The following is an 11,626-nucleotide window of genomic DNA, read 5'->3' on the forward strand; positions in this document are numbered from 1 at the left end:
ATGTTTATAACTGTATACACAAACCCCTAACACTACAAACTTACTTCCAAGAAACTATAAAGTAGCTAGCGGTAGCATTAGCTCCTTACAATCTAGAAAGTCAACCCCCCCTTCTCCCAAGTAGTTTGTTAACGGTTGCTACGGTAACCGGAGACTGTAAACCTTGCGTAGCAAACGTTAGATACCGTAAAAGTGAATGTATATTATACAACTTTAAACAGATAAACTGAATAAAAGGGTATCAGAATGCCCCAAAGACATGGTAAGTAGCTTCATCTGTTGAAACACGACAGCAATTAATGATAATATAATATTGTTAACGCTCGAATAAAGAAGAAGCTGACTGTTTTGTATGACTTTATTCACCGTGCATCTTTATTAACTACGCTGAAGTTGACTGTTTCGTGGACAACCTGATAGAAGATGAAGCTGAGAAAGAGACACTTCTTGCAAAACCCACCTGTTTTATCATAGTTGGAAGACCGGTAATAATCCCTTTTCTTTACACATATGCACACACACACACACACACACACACACACACACACACACACACACACACACACACACACACACACACACACACACACACACACACACACACACACACACACACACATCATTTCATATCAATGACTACAGAAAATAAATGTAAATGATGCACCAAAGTAGGTATCAAACATAAGTGTCTTTGCTTGAACACAATATAAGTATCAGACAAAAGTCCTTAATTTTGTAAGCAGTGCAGGTTTACACTGAATATTACTGTCTGCAGTTAGCCTCCAGGTCTTAGTCTTCCCTCCCCAACCACAAAGATTGTGAAGAGTGTTTCCACCAGCCCCCACAATTGAACCACAGCCACAATAGGCATTTCCGTCTCCTATACAGTGTAACATAAACCAGTGATTTGTTTTCAATTCTGTGTCTTTCTTTGTGACAGGGTGTTGGCAAATCAACTTTAGCCAAAAGAATAGCAGAATCCTGGAAATGCATCTTAATAGATGGTAAGTACAATTGCTTGCTTCAATTTCTGCTTTTTGTCTCAAGAGAGTTACTATATCGTCAGCTTTTTTAATATTTCAGATACAGATCTGCTCAACACACACATTAAGAATAAAACAAATGAAGGCATAGAGGTAAGTATAACTTTTTCAGTCATAAGACAGAAAGGAAAACTTAGCTTTCCAACATCATGTGATTTTCATTCAAATATTTGTATGGTCTATGATATGAATTGATTTTCTTCTGACCATCTTAGCTCTTAAATATCTTATCTGAGGGGAGAAGTGTGCCAGAAGACATGGTGCTCCAGCTGATTCTTGCCAGACTTAACTCACCAGAAGTGGAGCACTATGGTAATGGTGGTCATTTAAGCAAGCATTCAAAACCCCATCATGTGAGCTCTAGGACCTGATAACACGTGTTGTGATACAGGATATGTACTGAGCTGCCTGCCGTTCATGTCGGAAGAGTGTCTGAAGAGTCATGAGCAGCTTGAACTGATCAAAAACATCAAGCTGACTCCCGATTTCATCATCAACATCAAGGTTGTCCACATGTTTTCTACTTTGAGTTGTTCATGCATGAATCAACAATCTGTTACATTTTTAATGAACCTTTCATTTATTTTCATGTTTTCTGTAAATGTTTTGCATGCAGTATATGAGATTTGTATCACACTTCAATATTCCACCAGTCTGCAGACAAGGACCTGGTCCAACGGCTGTCAGGTCTGAAGCAGCACCCAGAGACAGGGCAGCTGTACAACAGGGATCAGTGGATGCGTCAGGAAGTGTTTAACAAGAAAAAAGAGAACAAAGATGAGGAAGGGGAGGATGAGGAGGAGGAAAAGCAGGTGTGACTTCAGGGGAAACATTTACGGTTTAACATGTCCTGTCTTTGCTGTTTGAGTAATGTGGTTCTGATTATTTCTCTGTCTTTGTTTAATGTTGTATTATTTGGACTTTTATAAAAATGTAGCCTTCACTTTTCCAGAGGAGTCATTATTTTCCACTGTTATGTTCGAACCAAATTTCATATCACTCAAATATGTTTTTGTTTTTTTTTGCTTGCAGGCAGGGAGTGAAGAACTTGAAAAGGATTTTATTGACAAAATGGTGTGGACACCCGAGAATTTGGATAGAAATGCTTTACATAGAATCAACATGTACAAGGATACGATGCTCAGACCACTGGAGGTAAGTTAGCCAGGGCTCCTATAGTTTTAGGAATAGGTCACCTATTGATTCATCCATTTCTAATAAAATGTCATATATCTCTCTTTAATCATGTACATTTACAAGATACATTCAAGACAGCTCTCGTGGGGCAATCGTGTGATTTATTTATTGGGTATCATAACATTAAAGAAAGCTTATGATCCCATGTAATTTCATGTTTTGTTGAAATCAAAAAGTTAATGTGTAAGGCATTATCGTAGATATGATTTCTGATAAAAAGACAACCTAATATATATATATTAAAAATTGTTTTCTAAGGACTACATGACAGACCACAACCCCCTCTACCTGTTGGAATTGGATGGAGAAAACAAACCTGAAGAGCTGCACTTGGTAATACCACAAATGATAAATGAATCATCTGCAACTACAGTATTACAAACAAGATAATTAGCAAGCGATGCATATGCCTAGGCTCTTTTGTTGATTGTGAGTTTTTTAATTTCCGGCAATGTCAGTCAGTTGCTGTCGTGAATCTGAGTTTGTAAAATGCCTGTGGTATGTTTGTTTAAGCATAAATGTCCATGTTGAAATAACCATGTATATTGACAGCTAACTTTATTTCGTTAAATTGGTTTGTGTCTAGTCAGTGATGTCACGTCTTGGATCCATGGCAATCAAGCATGTCTCAATTCCAGTACTCCTCCATCAAGCTGATGATGAAGAATTATCGGAAGAAGTTGACACGGTCTGGCATTGTTGACTATATTCATCATTTCTTTTATTTCTTAAGTATTTCAAACAATCTACATTTGAGCTATTAACACACAGGCAATAATGATACATTATTTTCCAGGAGGACCTATTGAGAATTATGTCCTCTACCCGGACCGTGGCCCCTGGCTTCAGATGGAGAAGAAGTCGTTGGGGCCGAACTTGTCCTGTTGCTCTGAGTGAAGGCAAGGTCATTCTTGGCAAGCCTGAATTATGTGTGGGGTAAGGGATCATTTTTTAAGGCACTAGCCAGGTGAGGAATCTACCCGATCGCTTTTAGAAAGACTGAACATTTCAACCAACTCTCATTTTAACTCCTGTGCAGCTTCCAGGACAAACTGTACGTCCTCTCATCTCCGGAGGCCTACCAGAAGTTTTTCAAGAACCCCAGACGGTACTTACTTCCTCCGATGCCAAGGCCCCCTTGCAGAGTTTCCATTATTGGTCCTCCACTCGCAGGGAAAAGCATTCTATGTAAGCTTTTAGCTCAGCACTACAATGCATTAGTGCTTGATATGGAGACTTTGGTGCAACCTGTTCTGGCTAAGGTTGAGCAAGAGAGGCTTCATAAAATCAAAGAGGAAACAACACAGGTCGCTGTAGAGAAAATCAAGATGAGGATGGAGCAGACTTCAGGCAAGTTGAGTTTCACACAGATTTTAATTCACACATCAGCCCTTCAAAGTATACATGCTCATAAAGGATGATTTGCAGTTTTTGAGGCTTGTACTGCCAAGTTTAATGTTATAAATATTTGTATTTCATAATGAAACCAATTATAGTGAAGGTAAGAGGATCTTTCTCACATGAAAACAAAAAAACATGGATTTTTAAATCTTCATAAGAAATGTACACATCACAATTGGTGGTCTGGTGATGTGGTGTTGTGTGTTTTGGATCTCAGTGTGAGAGATTAAGTGGTAGCATATTTTATATTTGTGTGCAAATGTTTTCTTTCTGTTCCCAGTGAACGCGGATCATCCAGAGGTACAAGCCATGGTCTTCACTGCGCTGGAAGAAGCCAAACATATGAGCACATCTCCCTTGAGTCTGTATGCTGAGGTTCTGGAGAAACATGTTAATGAGGTATCTCAAAAATCTGAAACATGGCAGCTGTAATTACAGCTTCTCGGTTCTAAACTAGGGCCATGCCTTCCTTATATTTCTGAATGTCTGTCAAATATATTGAAGTTATTTGTAAGAGATATATTTAACATAAATAATTATTATAAATGATGTCAAGGTTTGAACGTATCACTAATAATTGATTGCACATCAGAATAGCAGTTTGCAGCGGTGTTGTTAATATCTCTGATGTTGCAGATTGAACAGGCTGACGCTGGTACAGATGTCAGAACTGGCTGGGTGCTTGACAACTTTCCCAAGAGTGTGTCTCAAATGAAAGCCTTAAAGCAAGCTGGAATACTGCCAGACATCCTCTTCTGTCTCAGAGACAGTGATGGCAATCAGGGTACAAGGCATAGACACAATGCATCACAAATACATTTTATTTAGACCCGAGTCCATGGCAATACTATCAGTGTTTATGTACCATTGCATCATCTCATTGTGTAACAGTTTTTAAGCGATTGTATGAGGCGAACAAGGAAAGCGTGGACGAAGCAATCAGGAAGAGATTGCAGGAAGAACAATCTGAGAAGGAGAAACCGGCCTTGTGAGTGCATGAGCATGACACCGTCAAGTTCGATGGGTTGTCATATCTGAAATTGATTGTTCATGCAACTTTTGCTCTTAATTTCTCTAATTTTTAGAACCAATAAACAGCCAGAAGAGGAAGGGGCTGTGCCTGCAGAGCTGCAAACAAATCTAGAGACAGTTGCCGAAGAAACTGAAGGTACTGAAAATCTGCCTAAGCAGCCTAAATCCACAAAGCCTCCCTGAACCTGTACAGTTTTGCCTGAACTTTTTTGCCTGAAAGCATTCGTTCTTTCCTTTGTAGAACATCCTGAACAACCTGACATCACCAGCCCTGCGAATACTGAAATAGTCAAAAAGGAAGGTGAGGCAAACCCGACCTACCTTATTGTGTTAAATCGTCTTATTGCTGCATTGACATAAAACACTGTTTTTGTTCTCCTTCTCCTTATTTTGTTGCTCAAGCTGTGGTACTACCTGATCATTGGGAATCAGGTTATCCAGATGGCCCTGAGATGAATGACTACAAAATGCAATTCAAACTGTTTTTGTCCGAATGGGACCAAATGCAGTCCACTTCAACTGTCACCCAGTCAATATTGGAGATAGGCAGCAAAAGCCCTCAGGACCTGCTTCAAGAAATGGTCTTTCAAATGGAGAGTAAGTGTAATGAAGTTCCTAAATGTTTCAATTAGATTAACTATGAATATCATTCACTTTTAAATGGATTATGGATTATGAAGGATTTGTCCCATCATGTGAATTATACTACTAACAGATGCAAAGTTTGGTCAGAAAAACTCCTAATTTAGTCTAGTTTATGCACAATATTTTCAGAACCCTTTCAGTATGTGTCCTCGGAACTGTCAGCAATGGACCTGGAAAAGGAGGCAGAAGATATGGAGGCCTTAGCTGAACTGGAGAGAGACGAGGAAGGAAGCAGTAACAATGACGCATTAGAGGATGAGGATGAAGTCAGTAAACACAGATTAAAATTGAAGATGCTGAAGATACAGGCTAGTTGTACTGCTTTATTGTTGAGTAATAATATAAACAATCTTTTACTGTATCCTTCCCCTCTATATGACAGCAGGCGGACACAACAATAAAGAGATTATTAGGTGATTCCCTTCATTTCTGCCCAGTGGCCTTGAAAAACTCCAACATGCTGTTGCCATGTACGGATGAAATTGCAGCCAAGTACCGTGAGAAGACCTTCTACTTCTCAAGCCAAGAAGCCAGGGACTACTTTCTTCAAAACCCTTCATATTTTGTTCAACAGACGTCGCCTCTTAAGGTACAAACTGACATGAAAAAGTATTTGAAAGGGAATTAAAAAAAAGTTCCCTTACAAGTTTATTATGTTTTTCTATTGAAGCCACCTGCCCTGCGGATCTTTTTGCTTGGCACGAGAGGTTCTGGCAAGACCAGTAATGGTGAGTGGCTCGCCCAGCAGCTTGGCATTTTCCATATTCAGTTCAGGGAGCATCTCCAAATGCTCATTAAGGCCAAGACAAAGAAGCATGTACTTTATGCGGATGAGAGTGAGTCTTCAGAAGAGTCTGAGGACTTGGAAGCACTCATAGAGGAAGCCAGAGGGGAGCAGGAGAAGAAGACAGAGGAGACCTCCATCAACGAGAATGACATCGAGGTCGGCTTCTTTCCCTGTTGCAAGATTTCCAGTAGTACTGAGCCTAAATTGTGGTGATTATTGTGTATTTGTTTTTTGGTGTACAGCAGGAAATGGTCCTGACTGAGGAGGAAAAAGCCATCAAAGCCTATCTCTCTGAAGGAGATCCATTACCTTTACAAATCTTGGACACAGTTATTGCTCCGTACTGGAAACAGGAACCATACAAGTAGGTGCACACAAACATATGGCTCTTTCTGAAGCAACATAATTATACCCTCATACAAGTTTAACACATTTTAAATCGTTTGTTTAATCTGCATAGTTGGTTGCTGGCGCCACCTTCATATTAATTGTTACTAATGTAATAAAAAATAGTTAATTTCTGCAAAAAGAAAAAAAACCTTTCATAAATCACCTCAATAATCTCTTAAATTCTGCTTATTTCTCCTAAATTCATTGAATATGATTTTTTAAATGTGTTTATAAACCTGTAATTTTTTTTTACCCAAACATTCTCCACTTTGTAGGTCTACAGGTTTTATTTTGGAAGGCTTCCCTTATGATTCTGATGAGGTGCAGTACATGTCACAGCGCCGGCTTTTCCCTGACCTTGTGATAATAATGTCAGTGGATGTCACGGATGTTCAGAATCGCCTGTTGCCGACATACCTGGAGAGCTGGCGTGAGCGCCGCGACCGCCGTGAATCACAGCTGAATCTCCTTCGCGATTTACGTAAAAAGAACCGGGTAAGCAATAGAACTAGAATTTTTAAATTCAATATAAAGCATAATTCCTCCAGTCTGTCCTGATAATGACCATAGATCGTTTAAGTATCTGGCACATCTCTCTGGTACAGGAGGAAAACATTGCCAAAAGAAGGGCTGAACTCACAAAGGCAGCCAAAACAAAAGTAAGAAAACTAATTATAGCCGCCATCATCCCCTATCAATCCTTTGTTAACCCCTTTCTTTCTGTTTCTTACTCATCAGTCCACATATCTTGAGGATGACGAAGACAATGAAGAGGATGAAGCTACAGGCAATATAGAAGATGAGATAGAGGCCACGCTAGAAGAACAGTTTCCTTTAGAAGAAGATAACGAAGACATGGAGAATGAGGAGACTAAAGAGGCAGCATCTGAGAGACTGGAGATGGAGATAGCAGAGCGCTATGTGACAGATGAAAATGGCCTCACTACTGTAATGGTAAAAAGACACAAAAGCCAGCTGAGGAAATTAACTAGACAAATACATTCTCATCATTGGGTGTTATGACTCAATGTGACTACAGCAACTGACATTTTTTTACTTGAGGAACACATCCCAGGGATCAAGTTGGCCAAAATGTGACATTTTTTGCTTGTTATAATACACAGTATGTTACGTTACCATATCATACTTTACTTTTGCTAATGTGTTCTGCTTTGTGCTTTTCTTACTTCAGGATCTCTTAAGTGACCTAAACATTCCCAAAGTGTCGATTAGTGCATCTCGCAAGCTCCGGATTGTGCGGGAACAACTGCTCCAGAAAATCCAGCCGCTGCTGACAAACAGGGAGTCACTCTTCCAAAGATGTCAACCCATCTCATACAGCCTTGCACATAAGTTGTTGCTCTCCTCATATAAGCTCCACAGTGCCTTTGGCTGCTGGGATCCCATAAAGGTGGGAATAATTTGGGAATGGAACCTACTGTATGTCCTTTAGGACATTTCTTTTTTTAAATACTGGTCCACCTTTTCTCTTTAGTGCTGATATGTTAACCTGCATAACTGTGTGACATTTCCTATGTATAATTATGACATTGTTTTTGATCACACTTCTACAGCAATACAGAGAGAGAGATTTGATCCAGCCTCTGCAGTGGCCCCTCAATGCTACATATCCCCTGATCTTCCATCAGTATATCTACTTCTTTGCATCTAAGGAGAATCGCAACATATTTATGCTGGACCCCTTGAAATACTTAAGGCAGGCAAAACCCAATCCATCCCTTCCTGTTAAAATGGCTGTTGTTGGCCCACCGAAATCTGGGAAAACCACAGGTATGGCTCAAGACAACTGGAAAATCATCCAATCAGAGTTGTTTTAATTGTATGTACTTAAATGCTTATCTCTTTTCTCTTCATTTCTCTTACTTTGCTTCAATTCTCCAGTGGCAAAGATGTTTGCTCAAAAATATGGCTTGGCCTGCCTGTCAATTGGTGGTGTTATGCGTATGGTGCTTCACAAGCATGAGCACACTGATTTGGCTGTCCAGATGAAAAGGCATCTCTCCCAGGGACTAACTGTGCCTGATGAACTGGCCATTCAGTGTCTGGAAGTGGCGCTCATGAGCTCCGCCTGCAGCACTCTTGGGTAAATCCAGGCCGGGGCTGGGGGGAGTACATTCATAAACAAGATCCTAACTTTTACCATAAAATAACAATACCAAGACTATCTATTCTTACTTTGATTGCTTCTTTGTTATGCCTCTTGAAGAGTTTGTGAATACAAGGTTTATTTTCATCTCAGGTATGTGTTGGATGGGTTCCCGAAGACACTTAAGCAGACAGAGCTGATGGGGTCTCGCAGCATCATCCCTATGATAGTGGTTGAGCTGGAGCTGGACACAGTGGAAGTGCTGAAGAGAGGTCTACTGGACAAAATGAAGCCTAACAAGTGAGAGAACACACATCAATTGCAATTATAAATACACACCGGAAAACAACAAGTATGAAAGCTGTTTTAAAATCACCATCCTTCAAAGTTGATCTAAAAAATGCGTTCTTCTGTCACACTTCTTTTGTGCAACTGCAGGCCTCACATGATGCATGACAGCTCAGAGATCCTTCACATTAATAACTCCTGTTACAAGCAGGAGATGGAGCATGTTAGGCAACACTTCCAACAACAATATCAGAACTGGGTACTGCTCAATGGCTCGAAGAGCAAATGGTGGATCTGGCACAGCATTGTAAAGGAGGTCAGCTTCAGCATGAAATATATCCATAGCTACCTAGAGAGAACGTGCAGTGGTAAGTAAGACTTAACTAATCTGATATTACAGGCATCAGTTCATGAAGGTTTTTCATACCTAAAGTAATATAGCATTTGTTGTGTTACATAAAACGTGTTTAATAACATTTATTTTGCAGGGAAGGCAGCCTGCATCAACAGACTGTGCATCACACCCAGGGAGCTGCAGTTCCGGCTTGGTGAGTTTGGTCAGTACTGCCCTGTTTGCCTGGCTCTATATCATCACCTGGTGGACCACTCAGACATCGCAGCCTTAACTCACGCAGCTGAGTACAGGGGAAAGTATTACAAGATGTGTGGCGAAGACCATTTGGAGGTCAGTGTAACGGAGTGTGCACAATTATGTATGGGAAAGGTTTCAGGCCCAATTCAGCTGATATTTAATTATTTCATTTATTTCCAATTGTGTATATAACATGTATAATAGAAGATTTAAAATGCAGAAACATGATGTTAATGGGAAACACTCATTTTAACATTTTCCAATGGTCTTTCTCCACAAGCAATTCCTTACAACTCCGGATCAGTTTATGTTCCCGCATTGCCCACATACTCTCCCACAATCCCACCTGCTGCCACGAAAGCTCACTGAGAGCCAGGTGAAGAACAGGTTCCCACAGCAGGTTGAGATGAAGGGCTTCTGCTCGGTAACCTATGTGGATGGAAAGCAAAGGTAGACTATTCACCCATATAATGTTGAAATCTACATGTTCCAAGTACATGATTAGCTCCTTTTTGTCATGTTTTGAGAAGGCATTTCTAAGTCCTAAAACAATATAAGTCAGCCCAAAGAGATTCCTGTGTTTGTAGAGAAATACACAGGCAGTATGTGGCTTTGTTCCAACCAAACAGCTGATTAGAATCTCACTAGAAACAAGTCAAACTTATTTTACTTATATGTTGAAAGCACGTTATGTGAATAACAATGACAAGAAATATTTAAAAACAAATATCGTATCAGCCTGCAGCTCTTGACCGTACTGCTCTATTTATGTATTTGTCCTAAGGTATGAAACTCTTGTTCGAGGAAAGATGGAATTTGCTGTTGAATACAGAGAACAAATCTACGTTTTTGAGACAGAGCAGAAACAGGACACGTTTTTGAGGTGTGGAGCTATCTCTTTGTATATTTAACAAATATTGTTGTAATGTTTTCTTTTCCCGCTGTTCTTCAGTTGTTGTTTAAAAGACACTGTGGTATTATTTAGTAGGGGCAAATAGTATATTGAGTGAAACTTGGTGTGGATATATTACCCTTCAAGGACTCCTGAAACGTACTGGAACCAGAAGCTGCCCAGTAAAGTTCCTCCTCTTTGGGAACCTGTACCCCTCACCTCCCTTCCAACTTTGGGCTACCTGGAACAGGTCAGACCCACACTTTAACAAGTCATTTGTTAAATACATGTTTTTGAAGTCTGGTTAACATTTATCTGGCCTGCTTTGAATTGAGTCTGTATTTGTATAGGGTGTGGCAGTATCAGTAATCAAGGCCTTGACAGCTGTTGGGTGTCTTAAACCAAAGTATCCCTTCCTCAGTATACAAAGATCATCACTCCTCTATGTGGCCTTCTATCTGAAAGGTAGGCAAGACACAAAAGAATTGCTTATACTTAAAAAGGATAATGGTATTTCTGATATGTAATGTTTTATTTATACATGTGCTATTGCTCCAAAATCTGCATAGAAATGTATCCAACCAATGAATTATGTGTCATATTTTTTACAGCTTTTAATCACAAGAGCACAGACTACACCCGCCAGAAGTACAAAAAGAAGCTGGCCTTGTTTGAAGAAAACTGTGCTCTCATTCCCTACCTGAGCTCAACAATGAGAGGGAACTACAGGCCTCCAAGTGAACGTCCCCTTGACTTTGAGTTCAAATTGAATAGGTTCCTTGCCTTGGGAGACTTGCCGGGTGCCAACAGTGTGCTGTAGCTGTCCCTGCTTTGAAAGCTTGACTATTGCCTGCTATTTCATATTGTGGTGGAATTGTATAACAACAACGTCATTTGAAAACCAACTGCTATAGAAGTTTATTTTATCAAGAGATAGAATAAAATAGTCTTCACTGTCATGGTTAACAAATAGGCCCATGTTTGGCTCATAAACATTGCTTGTATGTTGCTTGTATACTATAATAGACCTTGTGTAGTACCTTTCTTGCAGCACATTTTAAATAACAAAACAATTAAACAAACAAAAGGATCTCGAGGAAAGGAGATCAAGATTAGATATTGATTTTACAACAATCTTTAAAATGTGAATAAAATGAAAGACACTCTTAATAAAATGTTAAGATACTTAAATACAGAATTAAATACAAATATGCAAAAAACGTAGGGTCTTACGTTTGTTATTTTATTTATT

The 11,626-nt window shown here is 39.6% G+C and overlaps 1 protein-coding gene across 1 annotated transcript; it reads left to right on the forward strand.

The window, feature by feature from the left end:
* The first annotated feature begins 1,193 nt into the window (after positions 1–1,193).
* ak9 (adenylate kinase 9) lies at positions 1,194–11,564 on the forward strand. Its single transcript, XM_063901880.1, has 32 exons — positions 1,194–1,355; positions 1,435–1,547; positions 1,697–1,855; positions 2,076–2,198; positions 2,499–2,573; positions 2,827–2,928; positions 3,037–3,176; positions 3,280–3,590; positions 3,922–4,040; positions 4,278–4,425; positions 4,533–4,629; positions 4,727–4,809; positions 4,915–4,974; positions 5,076–5,270; positions 5,448–5,584; positions 5,701–5,907; positions 5,989–6,261; positions 6,348–6,469; positions 6,771–6,990; positions 7,101–7,154; positions 7,234–7,449; positions 7,688–7,906; positions 8,070–8,286; positions 8,398–8,599; positions 8,756–8,902; positions 9,041–9,258; positions 9,379–9,575; positions 9,763–9,932; positions 10,267–10,365; positions 10,522–10,624; positions 10,725–10,839; positions 10,986–11,564. The coding sequence occupies exons 1-32, from the start codon at positions 1,301–1,303 to the stop codon at positions 11,192–11,194; spliced, it is 4,905 nt and encodes a 1,634-aa protein (XP_063757950.1). The 5' UTR covers positions 1,194–1,300; the 3' UTR covers positions 11,195–11,564.
* Positions 11,565–11,626: the final 62 nt, after the last annotated feature.

The sequence above is a fragment of the Eleginops maclovinus genome, chromosome 15 (assembly GCF_036324505.1).
Source record: "Eleginops maclovinus isolate JMC-PN-2008 ecotype Puerto Natales chromosome 15, JC_Emac_rtc_rv5, whole genome shotgun sequence".
Classification (NCBI taxonomy): Eukaryota; Metazoa; Chordata; class Actinopteri; order Perciformes; family Eleginopidae; genus Eleginops; species Eleginops maclovinus.

Bases quoted from the DNA above. Each gene is read 5' to 3' on its own strand.
- ak9 (XM_063901880.1), top strand. From the start codon at position 1,301: ATGGTGCTCCAGCTGATTCTTGCCAGACTTAACTCACCAGAAGTGGAG. The intron at 5,271-5,447 runs GTAAGTGTAATG...CAATATTTTCAG, and splicing joins AATGGTCTTTCAAATGGAGA to AACCCTTTCAGTATGTGTCC. The intron at 7,450-7,687 runs GTAAAAAGACAC...TTCTTACTTCAG, and splicing joins ATGGCCTCACTACTGTAATG to GATCTCTTAAGTGACCTAAA.